The sequence below is a fragment of the Schistocerca piceifrons genome, chromosome 5 (genome assembly GCF_021461385.2).
Source record: "Schistocerca piceifrons isolate TAMUIC-IGC-003096 chromosome 5, iqSchPice1.1, whole genome shotgun sequence".
Classification (NCBI taxonomy): domain Eukaryota; kingdom Metazoa; phylum Arthropoda; class Insecta; order Orthoptera; family Acrididae; genus Schistocerca; species Schistocerca piceifrons.
Window position 1 is genome coordinate 309,560,952 of NC_060142.1, and position 25,829 is coordinate 309,586,780.

The window sequence follows — 25,829 nt, forward strand, 5'->3', positions numbered from 1 at the left end:
AAACTAGAAGGCTGATGGAGCTGCACCTCTGGATTAAAACGAGTATAAAAAGAATTATTCGCCACATGTCAATCACAATACAATACATCATTGCAATCAGGGCGCTGCTAGACCAGCAGGCGGTAACCCGTAACGAATAAGCGTTGTCACTGGACCGACAGATGTCACTAGTGTAACGTGGGTTTCTTACTTGAAATTATTTATGTGATTACATTACAGTGTGCTAGCTAAAGCGAGGACGAACATAAATCTAAAAACATGTTTACAAAATTATTACCATTTAGTAATTAAGGCAGGCTCGACTCTGAAGAGTTATTCTTATAGCGTTAATTACGCAATGTACCTATGTAGAAATTGAATTTATATTTAGTACAGTTACCGCAAACCAATAAACCATAGACTACTTAAACAGGATTTAACAATTTGCAAAAATCACAGACATATGGTCAACGCCTCTAAAATAGTCGTAGAAAAATTTAAAAATGTACAACTATTAAAACAGAGGTGTGGAATTACAATCCGTCATTAAAGTAACACCGTAATCCCTGGCTAGATCCGAAATAACGACATTGTACTCAAATGACAACATAGTAGAACTTTTATTGTAAAAATGTGGAATTATAATTATCAGACGGGCGTATACAAAGTCATTTGCATACTCTAGACTTCTATCATGTCATTTAAGCAGCAGGTAAGCTGTAGTTTCGTCCAAAGTAACAACGATGTACGCAAATGGTAACATAGTAACAGTAAATTAAAACCATAAAAAAAATTTAAAGGTGCGAAGATGTAGTTCAGGGTTTACACATATCTATTGGGTAACCATCCATGCTGGAAGAAAACGTAAAAGAATTATACCCTTTTGGTTCACATGCTTTTATGTATATTTCTGAAAAAAATAGAAAATAAAAAGACGGCCTACGTCTCTTCAATGTTTGTTTCAATGTGAATGCGCGAATACTGTCCTAACTCTTACGGGACCAGGATTTGCGAGTAGTGAGTTTAATGGACGATGAAATTGCAGCATACGATAAGTTGAAAATTTGAGTCGGTGAGCGACCGTGTCCGGATGGCCGAGGCGGTTTAATGCAACTGCTCATGAGAAGCGGGAAATCCGGGTTCGTATCCCGGTCCGCGACAAACTCTCAACTTTCGTCATCGCATTAGGATAATGTTCTGCGCGGCCAGACATCACCATTTCCCATCCATCCTTTCGCTTTCCTTCATCTCCCTACATTTCATGTGTACTTATTATCTAGGCATGTGCGGTAATGTAATGGAGGAGGAGATTATTGTTTAACGTCCCATCGACAACGTGGCCATTAGAGACGGAGCACAAGCTTGAGCTATCGGAGGCTGGGGAAGGAAATCGGCAGTGTCCTTTCAAAGGAACCATCCCGGTATCTGCCTCGAACAAGTTAGGTAGATCGCGGAAAAACTAAATCAGGATGGCCTGACGCGCGAGTCCAGTGTGCTAACCACTGCACTACCTCGCTCGGTCGTACAGTGGCAAGATATCCGTACTATCCAGAGTGGTCAGAAACATTTTCAAACGCTTGTACCGATGTTGCAATGTGGGCTGTGCTGACAAACAACTGTTAAAAAAATTTTCGATAAGTTACGCTGATTTCTAGTTAATGATCATTGAAGTTAGCCAATCAGACCGATGAACGCCCAAATTCAAGCGGCTCGCCAGGGACGTTGTTGGCAAACGTGTCCTTCGTTCGTTTTCCTAAAACAGAACGCGAAAGGTACACAAAAGTTGAACTTGGGTCGGTAGTAAAGATCTAATGCAAGCCAAAGGCTGACCAGTCTCACGCGCTACCATCTACTAGGTTATGTGAATATCTGACGCTAATCAGTTTCTTGTGTCTCTGCTTTTTTCGCGCCCAACGGCCTGATATTCTAACTTCAGTGCTAATTAAGTAGGAAACGGGGCATCGTAGCGAGTTTTCCTCTTAAAATTATTTCACAGCACAACCGACCATGCAACACCCTTACAATTTTTTAAAAACTTTTTCCGACCACCACGTATTTGTCTTCATAGTCCGCTCGCCTTCGTCTGGTTCCTTAAAATTTAATTATGTCGCAAGATTGTTTCTTTTCTTTGAAGTGGTCCAGTTAATCTGCTCCGAACATAAATTTTAAGTTACGTTAGGAGTTTTAAAATTACTTTCTCACGTGTAGTACCTAGAGGAGTTTTGATACTTGTCGCATCTTGTCAGATTGTTCATTCGTTGAAGTTGCACGTATTTGGAATAAATTGCATGTAAGGGACAGTATTGTTTTCGTTAAATCTAGCAGTGCTCAGCGCTACGATCCTTGTATACTGGGACTTTAGTTGTATGGCATAGGGTTTTGCTAAGTATATTTTTCCTGGCCAGTTTTCATGATCCAAAATGTTGTAGAGTTATTCAAGGAATATGTTACTTTCGTGTCTTTGAGGTTAGTTTGGGATATCAGGGGTGTATTACTTGTCTTCTTTTCTGATTGTGTATTTTGAGCCTGTGGTGTACTTCTCCCTTCTTGTTAGAAACAAATCTGAAGGGAGGTAATGAGAAATAGCTACTTGACATTTTAAGTGAATTGTAGTGTAGAAACGGGTCAGAGAGCGTAAAGAGACAGTCTGTATCATGCCGTCACAGCCTAGAGAGCGTGGTCACAATGCAAAATTAGAACAATGAGTAATTAAGAGTATGACCACAGCAAATGTGATAGAGTATGTAGTGAGTTACTATCTCAGTAAAATTAAAAGAAATTTCTCATCTTCAAGCTTAGAATACGGAGTACTCCTATATATGTTCAGCATAATATATATACTAGATAAGACATTAACATAAAAAATGTACTCAAGTCAAATGCGGTGCATTACATCGTTGCTGGAGAAACCACAATTGTACTATCTCAGTAAAAGACTGAGCTTTTCTTCGTGATTTTATTTTGTATCTAACGTTAACTTCCCGTGCGGGGTAGCTGCTTCCCAATCGGGTGCCTCCCCAAGTGCTGATAGGGGAATGTAGTGTAGTGGGCTGGATTCCTTCGCCACAGAGAAAGCAATCAGGCTAGTTGAAGGGAAACCCCAAATCCAAACGCCTAAGGATGGATGGCGTTCTTAAGTCACGGTGAAGGCAGCCTGTCTAGAAAAAGGACCTTCGAAAAGAAACCGGTTGGTCCAGACCGCGAAGGTGACAGTTCCACCACTGGGCTCCAGCTCAGAAGGCTGATAACCTACTAGCTTTAAATAATGTTATAAAATAAAGTGACAAAAGGAAACACAGGACAGATAATACTGTGGTTGACAAACACTTGGTTAAGGGCCTACGAAGCGGTTTTCGAATTGGAACATAGAACATCAGATTCCTCATCAGAGCCGGAATGAAACAACTGGAAGACGCGCTCAGCAGCTACAAATGCGTCGTGACGGCTCTCCCAAAAACAAGAGTTCTCCAAGGGATCATGAAGGTCGGTAATCAATACACTCTCTTTAACAGCAATGAGTCACGCCAGATTGGACGTAAGGAGTTGGTTTCGCCGTCCACAACGAAGTATCTATAGCTGTTACCAAGAGGATACCGAAAAGTGATCGCATCTCTATATAAAATTTGCATTGTCAATTGCCATTCACCAGCAGAGGACGCAGGTGATGAGTCGAAAAGCAACATTTTTGCTGAGTTGGAGGAAGTCGGAGACAGATGACCAGGACATACAGCACGCCAAGTCTTTAATGCATGAACTGGGAAGGTGGAGGGAAATTGACCGATTATCGGCCCGCGTAGTCTACGTGAGGAAAGCATGAAAATTGTGCCCTACAAATCAATTTTGCTGCCGACAGAAGAATGGCCATTAACAGCACGTATTTCTCTCGCAAAGCGGTACATAAAATTGCTTGAATATCACAAAATGTTTAAAATAAAAATCAGATTCATCACATTTTCTGGATGGGAATCACCGTGGGTTTGTTGAACAAGTAAGGACATTTCGCGGGGCTGATATGAATTCCGACCATCTTTTAGTGATTCTGGAACTGCGACTGAAACTAACTACCAAATGGCTACAGAGAAATGAAGCAGTGGCTCGACATGACAAAGACATGCTTGCAAATGAGCAAGTGAGACGTTGCTATCAAGAAAAGTCATGACTTGTCTATCGTCCAGGATCACAAGTGGAGTGGAATAGAAGTGGCGGTCACTACGAGGGGCTATCATTCAAAGGGCAAGTGAAGAAGACAACTAAAGCCAATGAAAAAGGCATGGTTTGATGATGAGTGTAAAGAAGCGGTGAAGACTAGGATGCAAGAAGATTAGAATTGCTGAATAATCCCACTGACAACACAAAGGTACCATACACGATGGAAAGAAGACTGACAGACAGAATCATAAGGCAGAAGAAACGAGAATATGGCAAACAACTACTGAGGCTAACCGAGGATTAAAGTAAAGCAACCAGCGCCTTGTTTCGGCGAACAAGGTTTGCGATAGATATTTATAGACCGTAAACTTTAATCGTAATAGATGATGAGGAAAGAGTGCTTCCTCAGTGGAGCAAGCAGGTACCTTTGGAAGATGTTTTGCAAGTTACTAAATCATGAAGAAGTTCCTGAGCCAACATCGGATGAGATAAAAACCATGCTGGCGGCCCTTTAAAACGATAAGGCTCCAGGCAGTAGTGACAGCAATGCGGGGGGAAGCGACAATAAAAGGTCTCAGACAGATTATGGCTGAAATATGGTTGGCAGAGGAGATCCATGCGGATTGGAAAAAGGCAGTCGTATACCCTATTTTTTTAAAAAAAGACCATGTCACAAAAGTGCGTAATTATCGACAGATCTCACTGCTGGAGATAGGATTCACCACTCGAATTAGTGTTCACCACCCGAATACTAAGTCGATTAAAAACATTGCTCGAAGGGATTGTAGGCACGTACCAGTGTGGATTTACCCCTGGACTTTCAACTACCGACCACGTCTTCACATTGAGACAGATGATGGAGAAGTTCTATGAATTCGATAAAGAACTACACCTTAAATTCTTTGACTTCCGGTAGGCATAAGACAGCATTAATCGGACCGCCCTCGGGCGGGATTTTAGCATACGAGTGAAGTACATTAGGCCGATTACAGCTTGTTACAACGGCTCATGTTGCCAAGTATGGTCGGCAAATCAATTGTCGACACCCTTCAGACTTAAGAATGGATTGAGACAGGGTGATCCTCTCTCACCAGTTCTGTTCAACATAGCGCTGGAAAAAGTGATACTTGCAATTGGCCATTATAGGGTGATGAATATGGTTGGAAGTGATACGATCCTTGCGTTTGCAGATGATATGGTGATTGCGGGCGAAACTCTGAATGAAGTGACAGCAGATACCTCTCAATTTATGCTAGAAACGAGCAAACTATGGTTACTGGCCAACGATGAGTAAACAAAGTATGCGGTAATCTCTCATCGACAGAATGATTTGGACGCCAGCAGTTTAGACGGTCATAGCTTAGAAAGAGTTGAGAAATTCAGCTCCTGGGGTCAATATTGTCGAATAAAAGTGAGATAGAGAAGGAAATTCGACAAACAGTGAGAACCTGGAGTGCTACAGTTTAAACCACCTAAAAGTGTTGCGCATCGTATCCCAGGAAAGTAGGATACACCTATACATGTCACTAGTGCTACCGGTTGTATTGTATGGTTGTGAGATGTGGACAAGTACATAGACTATGGAAGAGCGCATTCGTACGTTTGAGAGGTAGATTTGAAGGAAAATGGAAAATTTATGGTCCGGTATACAATGCAGAAACTGCAAGATGGGGAAGAAGGCACACTGAAGATCTGTATCGGCGGTTTAAGAAAGCTGATATTGGGAGAGTGATTGGAAGAAGAAGGCTACAGTGGACAGGACATGTTCTACGGCAGAGGGCACTCTCAGTAATGGAGTATTTCTAGATCAGCCAACTGATAGACGTCCAAGAAACCGTCCGGAAACGAGGTGGACAGACAGGACCTTAGTGACTCCGGAAGAAGTAGATCCAACAGCTAGCACTGAGGGCGCCAGAAAGAGAAGTAAATGAGCAAATATGTAATAACTTTCTGTGACGTTATAACTATTCTCAACTATTTTATCATGATTCGTGGAATTGATGTGTCAATAATTTCATTATGTATATGTATTTGAATATTTCTGTCTTCTGCGATGGGTCTAAATGGCCGGTGTATGTGCAATAAATTACGATCTAAAGTTAACTTTTCATAATAAAAACCAAATGGCTGAAGCTGACGCAAAAGTGTGACTTCTCTACAACCTGAGGCAAGAAGAATATTATAGCAGAAGCACTGTGGAGTTTTTCTCCCTAAATACCAGTCATCAGCCTCCGATAAAGTGTGTACATCATCCAGCAAGAGGAGTACGAATGCACGTACTAGTACTTCAAGACGATAATGTGCTTACCCGTAAATGACTGTTACTGTATGAAGCCACTGTTCGAGCACCAAATCTGAGCTCTTATTTCATCAAACCAGATACAAAAAGGCCATACGGAACCATTAATTATATGTATTCTAGTTCGTGACTGGGCGGAAGAAAACTTTCTTTCCTATTTTGAACAACATGAATATAATATTATAAAATATAATCAATATAAGCTATTTATAAAGACAATCCTTTCACTTATCTTTGTCGTGGTAATTGAAAGAGTATAGTAGCAAAGAGTAAGTAACTTTAATATTGTTGTTACAGAAATAATTTTAATAAAGGTGCACATTTCAAATAAGTTAAATGACTGTTGCCTTTCTTTATAGACGAATAGTGATGGTAGATGAAGTTTAGTTGATTCACTAATCACATGTTGCTAGTTTTGCAAGTGGATACTTTGCTTAAATAACTTGTTACATTCGAACTGATTGTTAAATTTAAAGCTTACACATTGATTTCAGCTAAAGTGCATTGAATTTGCTACAAAAAATACAGTAATTATAGTTTCTCGATTTTTAAGAATGCCTAACAGCTTTCCAAGACAGTCATAGTTAACGCTTATTTACGCAGAATTTGTATTCCTTTCCGAATTTAAACTACTACAATCAGGTCTTGACACTGTCAAGCTTTCAGATCAGGCTTGCACGGTATCATGAGCCTCATTAAACATTCAGATTAGCTTTAGACAATCAAGTTTGACCTATGGCATAGTCTCCTAGGAAAATGCAAGTTAGGTAAGGAGTGTGTTTATTTTATAAGAATACGTATTAAGAATAGCGTGACTGTAATAATCGAGCACCTTGCAGAAGATTTTACAGGTGCCTGCGGATTCACGCGCTTACATGCTGATACGTGTGTTCCGAACGGCATTTAGACTAATAGCAAGGGCAAATTTAGGATGCACTGTGCGATTTACAACCACAGTGTTACATTTATAAATAATTTCATACAGGCTACGAATCCTTATCTGAGTTTCATAATGCAGATTTATATTCTGACGCTAAATTAAGCGAACAGCTATGGCCATAAATAGAGAAGATAAATCCTCAGATATCCAAAACCGAAGTTAAACAACACCGCTTTAGAAACTCCTATAATACATCAGAATATTTGCGCTCAGGTTTTGATGTCTGTATTAAACAGATCTTGTCTTTGTAGTATGCAGTTCGCTGACATAGTTCCTGTGACGTTAAATAATTATTTATTCGAAGTAATACAGAAAGGCAGCTGCTGAGGACAAGAAGACGAGTAGAGTGCCTTTCTTTTTCAAAGTAGGCACATAATAAGCATAAACATTTTTCAAAAATTCAAAAAGTAATTACCATAATTATCTGTGTGGGCACATTTGCTTAGTAATAATTTATTATCAGTATACTTCACAGAAGTAACATCTCTATGTAAATAACGTTAATTATTGCCCTGCCTTAAACGGCCTCATTCATGGTGAGATTTGTTCAAATAGTTCAAATGGCTCTAAGCACTATGGGATTGAGGTCTTCAGTCCTCTAACCTAAGGACATCACACACATCCATGCTCGAGGCAGGACACGAACCTGCGACCGTAGCAGCAGCGCGGTTCCGGACTGAAGCGCCTAGAACCGCTCGGCAACTACGGGTGAGATTTGTAGAGCACAGTGTATAGATGACAGAATGAATGAATAATAAACAGCCCAACAGTGACTTGCCTGCATGTTTCGGAAATACCTACATTTCATACACCCGAATAAAGAGCCACTACATTTTGTAAAATGTATGTGGAGCGTGTGGAGCTGACTGATGAAGACTATCTTGACTGGGTCAGTCTTCTGCGCTGATGTCACAGTGACTACGTAACTGAAGTAATAAAAGTCATTCGGATCATGACCACTGATACTATAATGCGGAAGAAACATCAGTTATATCACTTGATATTATTTGTTCAAGTATCCTGTTGGCTTGCTGCAGAGACCGCCTTCAGATCTCGAAACTGGGAAGAGAAATGGATTGTTGACGGTAGTAAAAGCATTATGAGATTAAAAGACATACAAGCACCGTACTAAGATAATAAAATGCTACGAAATAATTTGTACCTAGTGCTGTTAAGGGCAGTTCGTTAACGAGGCGAGAATATTTAAACTTGAGAAAAAGAACAGATACAACTAAAACGAGAATTATATGGTCAGCTATAACATCATATGTCAGTTTTTTCATGCAAGTGAAAAATGCATGACTTGATTAAATACATTTGAAATTGTAGCTTAAGTAAATCTACATATACTGAAAACACATTAATGCATGGTTTACTACACGAAATGAGTAAAAAGTGCCATTTTACGAGAGAATAGGTAGCGACAGAGTGTTTATATATATATATCTCCCTCTCGACACCGAACGCCATTAGCATTCAGAGCATAATGACTGTGGTTTCCGTAGTCCACACATTGACGTGCAGGATTTGAGCCGTATCATTCGGCTCAAGGAAAAAGATTATCCTGTATGTGAGTGAAAGTTACAGACTGTCGCCCAACATACAGACTACGAAAACAAAGTAAACGCATTCCTTGGCAGCCACTACTATTACATTCATGTCATTTTATATGTGTTTTACTTCATGTAATGCGGAACACAAACTCACCTGTGCCTCTACCAGCCGTGGGGCCACAATGTCGTAGAAAGCGGTCTCCTTCTCGAAGCAGTGTATGGAGTTGATGAAGTCCGTGTGGAACGAAGAAGCCTCTGACGGCATACTTTTGGCAAAGAACTCCAACTGTTTGACTTTACGTTCCTTGCCAAGCCTAACATTAATGCTGACTTTGAGGTGCGACCCTAGGAAACCACTGACCTCGTCACTCAAGGGCCGGACCTGCACGTCCACAATTTCGAAATGATCGTCGGCCAACCAGCTCTTTACGACTCTCTGGCACTCTTCCGAGCTCAGAAGATCAGAAGGAGCCATGGTATTCCGGCCGCTACTGCGCTCCCGCAGACGAATTGGGTGCTGTCTGCTCGCTGCCCGCGTTACGTCACCGGGGCGAGAAGCGCGCACTGCATACAGACATAATCTCGACTGAAATATAGGCCCCTCATAAAAGCAACAGCCGGCCCACGTGCCCTTAGAGGCAGAGGCAGATCCTAGGATCGTTACACGACCTGTGCTTCCAGTTGCTACGAGACTTGCTCCAATGTATTACACACTTTCTCCGGATTAGGAGTACAGGTGTAAGAATTATAAACGGCTGAAGCCCTTCCTCTTAAAAAAACAGATTCTTTATCACAAGTGAATAAAGTTAAATTATGTTGGCACCGCTTGATGCAACAACTTGTAAATATTTTCACCTGTTGCTTACATGAACTCATTGTTGTAGAAGACGTCATAGTCCCCTTTTTTTAAAATTTATTTTCAGTACTACAGTTTCGGACATATGGCCATTGTCAGATGGTAGCACATGGCAAAATCTAAAAATCTTCTGAGACGTATACTTGTCATCGCCGTACATACAGTTATGGCGATGACATGTATATATGTCAGAAGTTTTTTATCCTTTGGTTTTTCCTGTAGTACGGTTATATCACTTGATAATGGCCACATGGCCGAAACTGCCGGAGTGCAGATATATAACTTTTACAATCAAAGAGGCCTACGATGTCTTCCACAATAATTTTGATAACCGTGAACGCCAACAACGAGAAGTTAATCAATTTATCGTCGCTTTACATCTGTGAGGAAATGAAAAACCATAAATTTTTTCAGCTTAGTGTACTGAATTTTAGTACTTGTAAATGCTAATAGATATATACTGACAAGCCAGAACATTATGACCACCTGCTTAATAGCTTGGATCGAAATACATCACTAGTTCTGCGTATCAGGGGTCTGACAGTTTGATGATGAGTTTGTAGAGGTATGTGGCATTAGATGTCTACGCACAGGTCATGTAATTCTCGTAAATAACGGGCCGCTCATTTGTGTACGAGGTGATGTCGCAGGTAGAGACACAGATGGGTTGCATAGGATTTACATCAGGCGAATTTGGTCAACGAAACGTCACTGTGAGTGCACTAAAATGCTGCTCGAACCACTGTAGCACGGTTCTGGCTCCGAGACACGGACAGTTATATTGCAGAAAAGTGAAGCCACCGTCGGTGAAGACATGAAGCAGGAAGAGATGCAGGTGGTTAGCTGCTGTCAACGTGTCTTCGATTACTATTACATGTTCCATGCAAGCGCAGGAAGGTGTCTCCTATGGCGTAATACTACTCCCACCAGCTGGCATCCGTGGCGCGCTGCACGTTTCGAGCCGCCGTTCACCAAGATGACGGCGTTTGTGGAGACGACCTAGGGTACCAAAAATTTGAGTCACCCGAAGAGCTGACACATTTCTATTGATCAACGGTCAAATCTCGATGGTCCCGTATCCACTGTAGTGATAACTAAAGATGTTGGATCAACATGTGAACATATAGGGGTAGTCTCCTGCTCAGATTTATTTTCAACAAAGTACAATGAACGGTGTGCTCCGAAACACTTGTGCATGGACAGGCATTGTGCTCTTTCAGCAAATATGCCACAGATCACAACCTATCCTACTTTACAGGGCAGACAAGCATCCGAACCCTACGTTCTGTGAACAGTCGTGGACATCCAATCATTTAGTGCCTAGTAGTAACTTTACTGCCCTTCTACCTCTTTTCGTAGATGCTCACCACGGTAGCACATAAACGTTCAGCCAGTTTCAACATTTTCGAGATACTTGTTCACAAGTTCTGCGTAATAATAATCTGAACGACATATTTAAGAGAACTGTCACCAGGTTTGTGGCCTTTATGAAGGTGATAACTTGATCCAGCTGTGGTAGTAGGGGAAGGCTTCACCTAGCCTGCTATAAACTAGGAGATTCGAATAGTTATGAGTAAGAAGGCACGTTTTTGTTAAACGTCTTATTCAACCATTACCTACAACAATAAGCAAGAGAGCCAGTTAGTTAGGGTAATACTTCGAACTCCTGGGAACGAAAATATTCAATATTCTCTATCAGTGAAATCAATAAGCATCAGTCCTTTAGAGTATCAGGGACTAAAGCTATTGAATGGTAATGGAAACAGGCGTGTGTTTCTTCTTATCAAAAGTGTCAGGAAAAAGACTGCAGACCAAATTACCAATGCGTGATATCCAGAATTATAGTACGTGCACTGCGATTCGTACAGTAACGCACCGAGAAAATATGTTGATGTAAAAACTGAATAGCTCTTAGAAAGTAAAATGTTATCTGTGAATCTGAAGAAAGATTCATAGACCTGGTCTTAGGAAAACTGAGTACACGTATCAAAATACTACTCCGGTAAGCCAATATCCACACTCGTACCTAACTGCTGGATAGCTCAGAGAACCAAAATAGATTCCTGTCATCCTAAGATGTTTCATTGAGCACACTGCTGCTGTTTCTTCCAAATGTGATATGATTTTCATAATTACTCGTCCCTATTTTGGTACCGACTCACAAGTGGTGCCACACTCTGCTGCCCACCAATTTCGACAAGCTTCATCATTCGAGTCGGCCACACTCTAAAGGAACACGTGCGAAAGAGTTTAGGTCATTGCGCTTCCGTTTTCACAAAAGTCGTGAAAGAACGATATATTTATGATCTGGTGCACTGCTACTTCGTAACATGGGTGGAACTAGCTCAAATAATAAGACAGCAGCGTCGCCGAACACTTTCCCTTCATCAGGCGGTGTCCACACAAACTTCTGCCCCAGTGTCCATCTGCAAGCAAACATGTAACTCAAGCAAATAGTAACTAGATAACAGCCCTCTCTCAGCGTCAGGCGGTGCTGACACAAACCACTTCCCTACTTTCCCATATGTAAACGAACTTGTAACTCAAGTATTGTTCGTGTGTTTATTAGTTTGGCCGGCCGGGGATGGCCAAGCGGTTCTAGGCGCTGCAGTCTGGAACCGCGCGACCGCTACGGTTGCAGGTTCGAATCCTGCCTCGGGAATGGATGTGTGTGATGTCCTTAGGTTAGCTAGGTTTAAGTAGTTCTAAGTTCTAGGGGGCTGATGACCTCAGAAGTTAAGCCCCATAGTGCACAGTCATATTAAATGCTCAGAATGTGATCCTCGAGCAGGAACACATATAAAGTGATTCTATACAAACAATACTGCTTGTAGAATTTCGTCAGAACTTGGCAAAGGCCCAACTTACATACCATTTCTTCTTTTCGGGAGCCGTCGTCAAGTATAATGTCTTCGCTACTGCACCGAACAATGAAACCTATAACGTGGAGAGTAAAATACACCAACGAATCAGAACAACAGCTGATGAGAGAAATGCATGTAATATATTAGCAGCTGTTACAGAATCCACATGTCACCTTAAGACAATTTCCGTGTGTACGTACGATCAGCAAGAGGAGTGTTCTATGCATCTACATCAAAAAATGGTTGAAATGGCTCTGAGCACTATGCGACTTAACTTCTGAGGTAATCAGTCGCCTAGAACTTAGAACTAATTAAACCTAACTAACCTAAGGACATCACAGACATCCAAGCCCGGGGCAAGATTCGAACCTGCGACCGTAGCGGTCGCTCGGTTCCAGACTGTAGCGCCTAGAACCGCACGGCCACTCCGGGCGGCGCATCTACTTCATTCCAAACTTTACACATTTGACTTTATCAATAGCTTCACTCTAACGAACTTCAAATCGGTTAATCCACTCCCAGTGGTGTCTATGAAAACTGCAAAGTGATGTGGCGATTCTGTGCAATATTTGTTTATAGGTGAAACTATGCGTACAAACAATTGTCAAATGTATTTTCGCAATATGCAGTACTAGTCAGTTTGAAATCTCCTTTGGCTGAGAGATGTGGATAAAATAGTTTGGTCCGTCAATGCAAGCTCTGGAAGAATCGCATCAGTGGTCTCTAAATGGCCACTAGTATCTAAAACTGTAAACACATATACAAACACCAAGAAACACAGCACATTACCATACTTAATACGATGTAGGAACCGTTGGCAATCAAAACAGCTTCCAGTCGTCTCGGGGTGGATAAATACAGGCCCTGTAAGGTTTCGGAAGACATCTTATAATTCCTGCAAAGTTGTGACCACTTAAGACAACGAAGAAGAGGTGGATAGTGATCACGCACCATTCTCTCCAAAGTAGACTACAAAGACTCAATAATATTGAGATCTGGCAGCTATGATGGTCACGGGATACGCGACAGATCATCGTCATACTCACAAAACCAGTCCTGGACGATTCGAGCTGTGTGAAAAGGGACCTGTCTTCTTGGAACTCAGCATCACTATAGGGAGTGAACACTGTATCCTGGAATGTACCTCACCAGCAAAATGACGCTTGGTAGTAGTGTAATCTTTCAGAGTATCCATTGCCCCTTCGAATATCGCGATATGGCAGTCCAAATCATCACAGAACCTAAGCCATGTTTCACTCCAGAGACGTAAACTCGACCAGAAGTTAAAAATAATGTGAATCAAGACTCATCCAACCAAATGACATTCGCCTACTGCTCCAGGTTTTATGGCTTCGTCACTGTGTTTCCCTGTTATTGGCATTTCCATCACTGATGAGTAGCTCTGGAATATCCGCTTGCCCTGAAATTATCTGCTTATGGAGCTACCCTCGTGTTGTTTTGGTGGCAATAGGGCACTCCAAGTGCGACATTCAGTTCTGTAGTGACTTTTGCTGCTGTCGTCCTCTTACTTTTCGTCAAAATCCAGTTCAGTCATCATCCGTGGCGATCTCTAAACGCATGCATTCATTCGTCCGCGTTGTGAATTGGCATTTGATGTTCCTCTACTTTCCCTGTATGCGGCATAGATCTTCTTCACGATGCCTCTTGATACATCAAATCTTCTGCTACCCTGCCTATGGAAGCTTCCAACGCACGAGCACCAACAACTTGCTCCAACATAATGTTCTCATAGCTATACAGAACCACGGCTGACACTTGCAAACTACTGAGGACTCTATAAAGAAGCCGCTTGTGTTCAAATACAGCACCCCAAGCTGCAGACGTGGCTAGGATCTACTTTTATGTTCAAGCATGCATTTTTTGCGGTGTTCCAGCATTTTTGTCCACTCCCTGTACGCTGCTGGTGTTATTGGAAGACATTCCACGGTACGTAAGTCAGTCCATGTGGTATTAATATGACGCACAGGTAGTTGCAGAACTTTTCATTGGAATGGGGTACGGAGACACAAAACGAACTTCACACGCTCTACAAGTAACGCCTCTGTTGTTTATCCTGTGGGAAAAATAAAAAAAAGAACTGCTGTTTTAGCCGGAGGGCTCCCAACGCTTTTGATACCATTGACCTATGCCCGGATGAAACTCGGCGTGAAATATCGTTTGTCTGCAATTGCTTCACAAAACGTAATAGTGCTCAAGGTCGACACATTGAGCACTTAAATAAATGCAACTCCATCTTGATAAGGATGAAACGTCCCCTTTTTGAAGAATTATACATGACTGTGCTTAAACTGACACACAATATTTTTTAGCGCAACGCAATCTGACTTTCAAAAAATCCCTACGAAAGAATGGCCCTGACTAACATTAACCTATACCTTTCACAAATCACTTACCTCACAAAAATCTTCGTTACTGGAACTACTGCAATACAGCGAGCGCCACTACTGCCAGCTAAATAAAAGATTCAAACTGTGGAAGACACTAACTACTGATAGGGATAGTTAGCAAATGAAAGATATTAATAGAGAACAAACAATGTATTTACCTTGATAGTCATAATATGTATAGCAGTTCATGACAAATTACAAAACTCCGCCATCTCTCTCCCCACATCCACCACTGCTGGCGGCTCACCTCCAACTGTGCAACGCTACGCGCTGTTCACATCCAGCTGCCGCTGCCCAACACTACAATGGCAGACAACAATGCAAACTAGCCACAGACTGCACACAGCACAGCCAGAGCGCTACATAACGTTGCCAATAAGAAAACATAAACAGCCTACTTACATAGCCCCCATGCTCCCCACAAAAAATTTTACAAATTGTTTTGGGCAGTGGCCAATAATGATTTGATAAAATTTTTCATAATTACAATAACAAAGATATCAAATGCACACACTTATTGATACAATGTTGGTCAAAAGCTAAAATTTTCTCACTGTCCATAAAGACAGTCCTGATCGTTCATCACAGTAAAATAGCAGTGTTTTTCTCAAAGTCTGAGCAGTAAAAGAAAATGCACATGGAAGTACTGGATTTCCACACAGTCTTGAAGAAGTAGTGTTGTCCTTCAAACGGAAAGACAGTACTGACTCTTGACATGCAGACAGCTAATGGGCCACAACAGAGCAAACCCACAGCAGAGTCAGTCGAAGTTGAAGAATACTGGTAGGTCATCACAGAGCAGACCCACTGTAGTCCTGGTAGAGATTACGATATTGGTGGGTCACCAGAGGCGCAGACCCACTGCAGTCCTTGTAGAAATAATGGTACTGGTGAGTCAGCAAAGACGCAGACCCACTGTAGTCCTTGTAGAGATTACGGTATTGGTGGGCCATCAAAGATGCAGACCCACTGTAGTCCTTGTAGAAATAATGGTACTGGTGGGTCATCAAAGATGCAGACCCAATGTAGTCCTTGTAGAGACGGCCAGCAGCCATCTGTTGCGACTGTGCAGGTGCACAATCACCATCAAAGAGTCTTGCGGAGAATATAGCAAGTCCATAAACCACCACTTGTGCACGCACAGAAAATTTTTTTTTGAAATGTCCTTAGAACCAGAAATGCTGTTATCCAGTCCCTTGCTGAACTATTAACACACGTGCAAACACTATCAGTCCCTGCTTCTCACATATTGTCCATATACTATGACCAACAGAAACGTGTGCAGTGAAATGTAACTTACAAGTTAATAATATGATGAATGGTGACAATTACAATTTTATAACACAAGAATACAATTACAAAGATACAGAAAACATCATTAAAACATAATAATACAGATAACATTTGTAGTAATACAGGCTTTACAAAAGAATAGAAATAAACATATACATCAATGTTACAGGAATTATGAGATAAGTTGATACATAAAAGATCAGAATAAATTTTGAAACATCAACTTCACACATAAGCATTAAAACAAAACAGAACAAATAATGTCTAATCATATTTACAAGGTAAATAACATATTATTAATGCCAATTATATTTGAGGATAACAGTATTCCTCATCATAGTGAATGTAGCTTAGTACTAGAAAAATTCTACAACATAAGTCTTATCAGATAAACACATCAAGACAGGAAAAACACAAATACACAAGGGTACACAAACATATAGAGGGATGACACAAAAGGAAAGGACAGGGTTTGTTTTACTGCAGTATTTTGCATGGAGATCTCCCTTTGTTCATCATTATTCCCAAAAGTACTATCTAAGCCTGCTGTCTGTATTCTGTTCACATCTTCTTTCAAAATAGTTTTTCTCCACTGTACAATACTCATTTTGGCCCAAATCTTTTTCATATAACATCTCAATGCATTTTTTCCTATTGTCCATAGTCAGTTTCTTATATAATCTACCCCTTCTTAAGCTAACTTAAATCTACTGAGCTCAGATGCTAAACTAAGGGACGAGGCAATGCAGCAGCATAAAACAATTAATGCAAACAGCAATAAAGAAAATGGAAATTTGCAAAGCAAGCTACAGTAAATCTAAATTACCCAGCAATTCAACATTACAACTAATATGAGGCAATGCGCAGCAAACAAGAAAAATAAATCAGGCTTAGCAGAGTAACACAAATTAAAATTCAGTAGCACGAAAATGAAATAACTTATATCTAAACATGACATAGCTCAAGCAGAAAAAATATTACACTAAAAATGGCCATGTCTAATACCTATGTCACATCTTAATACTAGAGTGATGCATCACGAGAACTTACACTAGCAGATAAGTTACCAAATCGTAAAGAAATTATTTATGCAATTCCTGTGAAGGGAAATGTCTATTTATGTGCCCTCGTTGTCTTGGAAGTAGATCATAAATTTCTTATTGACTGGATCTGTAGGCATAAAATAACTATATTACTACATATATTAAATTTTATTTTAACCAATGCTGCAGTGCAGCTAGAAACTAGATATTAAAGAAAATGAGCAAATATGTACAAAGGACAGCATGAAACACCATTCATTAGCCATATGGCGTTTAATAAGGCAGTAAAAATTCTCTCAATTCTCGTAGATAGACACTTGTCCTAATCAGGTGTGCAGATGTAAGAATGTTTCCAAGTTATGAGCGTGTCGTATTTGCGATGCTTTCTACAAAGGAATGTCAATAGTGAGGACTATAGCCTCCCTTTTTTTTCCACCTGTACCTCTGAAAGGCACACGCTAATGGTTTTTTTTTTTTCAGGCGACTGTCGCCCAGCTGGGTGCCCACGATGCATTACGTGCAGGTGGTCACTTAACTTTCTTACCGAAATATTTACGACACCAGTTTCTGCTACAGTGAGAGTCTCATATAAAATTTCAGAGGTCGAGAATTTGCGTTGCAAATGTGTAGATACAAAATCTTATGAATATAACAATGTCCAAAAAGTTTTCGTCGGCATTGTGATATATTCACGCATTTACACACATTTCATAACTCTGAAAGTACGATTCTTGGTTTCCAACATTCTTTTCCACAAATCAGAGTCCCTAAACATTACTCATTATTCCTTACCTTATTACACATATATATATTCGTCAAGACGTCAATCTTGCAATATTTCATCATAATAAATACATAGCATAATCAAATTCCGCATATAGCATCAGCTTATTGATCATAAACATACCTCAACAGCATAATACACATCGTCATCGTAAAAATAACATCATAACACCTCAGTCAAATCTCAAAATTGTCGTAGCTTCCTCCAATATTTTAAAACCTAAAAAAAATTCTCTGCTCATTTCAACAGTGTCATCTACCTCAAACGTACTTTAAAAATCATGCTCCCTTACCAAATACATCATTCAAAGCTCTCATAGTATCACAATGGTTCCAAAAAAATATAAACAGTTCACAAAGTACAGACAAAATACAATTTAATAAGTGTGAAGTTACCCAACTGTGTAATTTCGTAAACATGTGTCACTGATGTAGTAAAAAAATGTTTGTTTCTCTGTTAAATAATCAGATAGCTGTGTAATTTGTGTGTTAGAGAAATATGGTACCGATGTGTAAAGTTGTGCAAGCAAATACCATATTAGCTAGGGCTCCTTGTGCTTGCCAAACACATGATACACAAAGTAAGCGTGTACCCCCCTGAGGATTAATGTAATTATACCCCCAGGTGTTACAGATTACAGCAATGGAATGAAATATATCACGGAAAACCCTTGTATCATTGTACTTCAAATATCTTAAAAAAATAAATGTTTTAAGTGCGAAATTAATCACTCAAATACGTGTACTGTAGCACTAAACTGTGCGTCATGTTGTAAGATAATCTCTGTGGAAGTCTTGTAGTTATCGTCCTCCGAAAGCTAAGTTCTGCAGAAGTCAATGTACTTACCTCATGATAAACAAAAGTGAAATGCTTTGCGTATAGATATCGTAGTTATTATGCTTATTGGCGTGATGAAGAAAGTACTGTACAGTAACGTATTGGTGTGCCACGAAAAAGGCTGTCTCATTGTAGCTATACCACAAAAGTTACTACTAAAACATGTTTTACTTTCCAGAATAATTCAGAAAAACTGTGCAGATGCAAAACAGATACACCACAAAAACAACATTGTAAATTGTCACTCATTACTAGCGTCGTGATAAAATCGTATAGCTGTCACATAAACTAACCACTGTGTCATCTGGTATCTCACAGAAAGTACTTTAAATCCAGAATGTATTTGCAAGTAAACCAAAATGTTGCATTAAAATCTCATTAGCAGTACCGGTATATGTTCTAAGTATATAAGCCTTATAGTCATTACATAATCGTGCAACTAACAAGCAAGAATGTGCACACACAATAACACTGTATCGTCTGTTCACAATAACAATGCATTCGTAATTTCTGTTTAATTAAGTTCTGTTGGTTCTTGACTGGATATTTAACTTCAAACATTGTTGCATGTTAACAGTTTCTAAGTCTAACAAAGCATACAATAATGTAAAGTGAAAAATTTTATAGCTAAGACTAAGTTAAAAAACAGATTATCTGTCAATAAGCGGTTTTATATGTGAAGTGTGGTGAAATCCTTTACTGTTCATAGTACTCAGAGTTTGAACTTGAATGCAATTGTCATGCGGTATACGTCGGTAAAGAATACTGGAATTTTTCTCAATGTTAGCGTCTATGTTATTTTTCTCTGAGCCAGCCGGCGCACGTGGTTGCCTGCGGTGCGGGTCATTGTCTGCTATCTCTTTGTTGGCGTGCGTCGTTATTGGGATTTGGAGACCTAACTTCTACAAATTCACCTTGCCCAGAGGGCCCAGCCCTGTTAAAATCCCGCCAGTTCTGATGCAATTCAGGTCTGTCGTTACGATCATATCGTCTGTCGCCATGTCGGTAGATGCCATAGTTTCTTTCTTGTTGGTTAAGTGGTGGAGAATTTCTCCCTGAATCGTAACTGCACGCTGGACCGTTGCGTCTAAAGTTATTGTGTCTCCCGTAATAATAATTGTTTTGGTTCCCATATTGTCTGTTTCTCTGATTGTCTCTGTGATAGCCATTACCACGGAGAGGTGATCTTTCCCTGTAATTATTACTACTCTGCCAACGTTTGTCATACAGGTGGTGTCTGTTTTGGTCATGATCTACGTTGAAAGAATAGCCTTGTCGTGTCCAGTTATTGTTTCTGTCGTCACGGAATTGTGACGTATATGACCTGTAGTGATTGTTTTCCTGTTTTCGCATCCGGCGACTGTCAGTGTCAATTTCTAATTCTTGTAGGAGTCCCTGAAAAGCTTCAATGTCGTCTTTGCAACGTCCTGCTAAAATAATATGTCGTAAATGTCAGGTAATTTGATTAAGCAAATGCGGATGAGTTCTGAGGGGCTGTATGGGTTTGACAGGTACTGATTCTTGTGCAACATGTCTTCAAAATATTTCACAAGACTGGAAAATTCAGATCGTTCGAAATGTTTCATCATTATGATGCTATGTTTTACTCGGTCTTGTGTAGCTTGAGACCAATATGCTGAGAGGAAGGCATGGTAAAACTCTCCTTCACTGTGACAATCGTGAATGACCGATCGCATTCTTACAGCTGGTTCGTTCTCTAAGTAGCCACACATAAATTCTAATCTGTGTTCTAACGACCAGTTGGGAGGAAAACAATGAGAGAATTGATGGAGCCATGTTTGTGGATGAATGTCGTTGGCAGAATTCTTAAACGTTTTGAATTTACGTGTAGTAATGAACAGCTTATAGTCAAAATCATCATGTCGGCGAGTCGCATATCGGTCATTGTTAGGTCATGTCGGCGGTTCCATCTCAAAATTCGGTGCACATTGCCAGTTTCTTTCATAACTTCCGAAATGCCCTATGTTATTATTTTGCGTCTTTTCCGTATTTATAAGTCCCTCTTCCCGTGTTGGAGCGCGAGTGTCCTCTGAAATACGTAATTCTTGTATTACCTGCGTCAACTGATCTTGTACTTCCCGGATTTCTCTTTTGTACTGTGTATTGATTTGATTTTGATTTTGTTTGAATTTTCTAATTTGTTCATACTCTTCTGTGTCAGTGAAGGCTACAGGTCTTGTGTCATTCAGATCATCATCTACCTTTGTAGATAAGTTAGTGACCTGATCCGAAAGTTCGGCTACTTTCTCCAATAGTGAACACATTTCCTCAGTGTGTTTTTCTGAACCAAGTTTCAGAGTGTCCATTTGTGTTGAAATCGAATCTACTGTGTCCTTCAAGTTTTCCTGAGTTTTTGCAAGTTGCGTAACCGAATCGGTAGATGCAACTGAGTCAATTGTAGCCCACAAGGTCTCATGATTTTCATGAACAATGGTTTGCAGTTCTTTTAAGGCTGCTTCGTGATTCTGTAATGCATTTTCATGCCGCGAAAGAAAAGGTTGAAAATGCTCACAAATTTGAGTTTTTACATCATTACAGACTTTTTGACATTTCGATTCAATGTTATGTAACTCAGTAGTTAAATCTTCACGTGTTTGTTCAAGAGTTTGTTCCAATGAGTCTAACTTTTGAGGCTGTTGCTGTGTTTGTCTCTGATTTTGTTCCATTGCGTCTAACTGTTGCTGTGTTTGTCTCTGGTGTTCTTCCATTGTGTCTAACTTTTCAAGCTTTTGTCCCATTTGTTGCATTAATTGTAATAACAATGCACTGGTGTCTGGAAAATGTTCCTCAGTGCTTTTCGGCAGTGAATTTGCACCGGCAACATTCACATTTTGACAAGCGGAAAATGTGTCTTGACTCATTTGAAAAAACGGTGAGGACGCAAAACCTGAATCTACAGTATTTGCAAAATTGTGTCCTGTCGTTTCGGATTCCTGAGGCGAGCTGTTGCCGAGCGATCGATCGATAATGCTTCCCTGTTCACTACCTGTTTCACTGTCTACGCCATTGTTTGCAGCCCGCTCCATTTCCCTATGCACAGTTACCAAATTACTACTTTGAACGTCTGTTAATTCATTACACAGTGGTGCTGGCAAGCTACGCTCGTCGTCACTATTATTTCTCAGTTTACTTTGGAGCCTAGTGTTACGTTTTTCACACGCCATTATTGTCACAATATTTCACACGATAACACAGAAAAGCACAATTTGAAGAGCAAAAATAAGAGAACACATTAACATAGCACTGAAAATAATAGGTAGTTAATTGCAAGCGCAAATGCGAAATACTTGGTGTAAAACTGCATGCATTCTACAACTGTTTTACTGTACCACAATGAAAGACTGCAACTACAAAGGAAATTCTCTCTATAATTGCGCGCTAGCAATAAACAAAAGCTACACTAATTGCACAAACTACAAGAAAAAATCAGAAGATTCCAGTGAGGTATCCTCGGCTAAGGGTCGCCATATGAAACGTCCCCTTTTTGAAGAATTATACGTGACTGTGCTTAAACTGACACACAATACTTTTAGCGCAACGCAATCTGATTTTCAAAAAATCCCTACGAAAGAATGGCCCTGACTAACATTAACCTATACCTTTCACAAATCACTTACCTCACAAAAATCTTCGTTACTGGAACTACTGCAATACAGCGAGCGCCACTACTGCCAGCTAAATAAAAGATTCAAACTATGGAAGGCACTAACTACTGATAGGGATAGTTAGCAAATGAAAGATATTAATAGAGAACAAACAATGTATTTACCTTGATAGTCATAATATATATATAGCAGTTCATGACAAATTACAAAACTCCGCCATCTCTCTCCCCACATCCACCACTGCTGGCGGCTCACCTCCAACTGCGCAACGCTACGCGCTGTTCACATCCAGCTGCCACTGCCCAACACTACAATGGCAGACAACAATGCAAACTAGCCACAGACTGCACACAGCACAGCCAGAGCGCTACATAACGTTGCCAGTAAGAAAACATAAACAGCCTACTTACAAGGAATGCAGGACAGCGGCAGGTCGGTGAACGTATTAATGCTTACCAATAGCTGTTATTTTGATATTCTTTTCTTAAGCAACCAATTTCGACGTCATGTTCATGTCAGCTTCAGACCAGTCGCATGAATGTCACCAAGTACATCTCGTGCATGCAGAAGAAAATGGTTCAAATGGCTCTGAGCACTATGGGACTCAACTTCTCAGGTCATTAGTCCCCTAGACCATAGAACTACTTAAACCTAACTAACCTAAGGACATCACACACAACTATGCCCGAGACAGGATTCGAACCTGCGACCGTAGCGGTCTCGCGCTTCCAGACTGCAGCGCCTAGAACCGCACGGCCACTTAGTCCGGCCATGCAGAAGACACGGTACCAATATTCGTGTCATGTTCCTAGGATATCCATACTTTACGAGGATGTGTGCTCTTCACACATGTGACAGAAACTGTCAAACTAACAGTCAAAGCTAAGAAGACCAGATCAATCAAAATGGTTCAAATGGCTCTGAGCACTATGGGATTTAACATCTGAGGGCATCAGTCCCCTAGAACTTAGAACTACTTAAACCTAACTAAACTAAAGACATCACATACATCCATGCCCGAGGCAGGATTCAAACCTGCGACCGTAGCGGTCGCGCGGTTCCAGACTGAAGGGCCAAAACCGCTCGGCCACACCGGCCGGCCAAGATCAATCTTGTGTGTTCATTTAATCCTATGTTTCAGCACACGTTGGAGTATAATCTTCACAGCGGAATGGATAGGTAATCCTTATGACATTAATTTCAGTTTTGCTTGCACAAGAACTAAGGACACGGCTGTAGCCTGCCAGTCCAGTGAGAGGGAAGCTGTTCTTGTTCCCCCGCACCGCCCGTCGTCATCGGGCGATAAGGTACTTCCTTGTTTACACACGTCACTGATTATCATGGTGTGTTGGCTATATTGTTCTAGAGTTACGTGGTTCCTTACATTTGGTACAGCAGTGCTAACGTTTTCCTCACTGCAGGAGATTGGTTGGCGGTGTTCTTATCGCATCAATATTTGATTAAGTTCTACGTCTGTTACGTCGCTGAAGTCCTTTTCTACAGCTCATGCCAGCGGCGCCGAGGAAAGTATTTAGTTGGTACCAGAGTCGGTGTCAAAGATCAGAAACTACAAACGTGTAAAGTTACTTAACGTCACCACATTTTCTTGTATAACATGACAAGGCGATATCTCTATGTAAAGTATTTACTCGTTCTCGATATACACTGCCTGACAAAAAAGTTAATAACCTAGAAGGTAACGTCGGATGTCAGTGTACAGGCACAATCATCGGTGAGTGTATAAATGACTATAATTCAGTTACATACGACGAGCGCAAAGGGCACCATTGCGCATTGGAGTAGTTGTGTTAGTGTATCTGTTTTCGGAATGGTCACTCAGAGACTCAGAAATCAGATACCGGATTATAAGAAGTACCCAGGATAAGATATAGACTCAGATCGCAATTTTGAGTAAGCTAATTTTAAGAGACTAATCAGGAAGAATCAGTTCACAGAGAAGTGGGATACGGAAGTACTGCAGAACGAAGAGATACACTTGAAGTTCTCTGAGGCCATAGGTATTGCGGTAAGGAATAGCTTAGTAGGGAGACCAGTTGAAGGGTAATGGATATCTCTAAAAAGTGCAATCGCAGATGTTGGAAAGAAAAAAAATTGGTAAAAAGAAGGTAAGTGCGAAGAAAAAATGAGTAACAGAAGGAATGCTTCTGTTGATCGATGAAAGAAGGAAATAAAAACTGTTTGGGGCAATTCATTAATACAGAAATACATGTCACTTTGTTATAAAATAAATAAGAAGTGCTGGGTAGCTAATGCGAATTGGCTAAATCAAAACTATGACGAAATCGAATAAGAAATCATTGTCGGAAGGACTGGGTCAGCATACAGAAAAGTCAAAACAACCTTCGATGAAACTAAAAGCGAAGGTGGTAACATTGAGAGTGTAACGGAAATCGCAATGTTAAAGGCAGATAAGAAAGTCGATAAAGGGTAATAGTACATTCAAGGCCTCTACGAGGGCGAAGACTTGTCTGACGATGTGATTGAAGAATAGACAGGGGTCGATTTAGAGGAAATAGGGGATCCAGTATTAGAATCAGAATTCGCAAGAGCTTCGGAAGACTTAAGAGCGAATTAAGCAGTAGTAACTGATAACACCTGATCAGATTTTCTAAAATTATTGGGAGAAGTGGCAACAAAACGGCTGTTCACGTTGGTGTGTAGGAATTATGTATGACACTTGACTTGCGGAGAAACAACATTCACACAATTCCGAAGAAGACAATAACCGACACTTGTGAGAATTATCTCACAAACAGTTTACCAGTTCATGCATCCAAGATGCTGACAAGAACAATATGCAGAAAACGGGAAAAGGAAATTTATTCTGTCTTAAATGACGATCAGTTTGTCTTTAGGAAAGGTAAAGGTTCCAAACACGCAGTTAGAACGTTGCGGTTGATAATGGAAACATGGCTACAGAAAAACCAAGATATGTTCATAGCATTTGTGGCACTGTAAAAAGTGTTCGGCAATTTAAAGTGGCGCAATACGTTGAGAATTCTGAGAAAAACGGGTAAATCGTAGGGAAAGAGGATAATGTACAATATGCACAAGAATCAAAAGAGAAAAATGAGATGCAAGAGCAAGATTGAAGCGCTCATATTAAAAAGGGAGTAAGGCAAGGGTATAGTATTTCGCCTCTACTGTTCAATGTGTACATCGAAGAAGCGATGTCGG

At 40.5% G+C, this 25,829-nt stretch overlaps 1 protein-coding gene across 1 annotated transcript in view; it reads right to left on the reverse strand.

Moving 5' to 3' along the window:
• Window positions 1-9,395, reverse strand: part of LOC124798963 — a 75,093-nt gene extending 65,698 nt beyond the window's left edge. Inside the window, exon 1 of the mRNA XM_047262498.1 lies at window positions 9,075-9,395. Coding sequence (XP_047118454.1) covers window positions 9,075-9,395 — 321 coding nt within the window. The remainder of the gene's footprint in view (window positions 1-9,074) is intronic.
• Window positions 9,396-25,829: the final 16,434 nt, after the last annotated feature.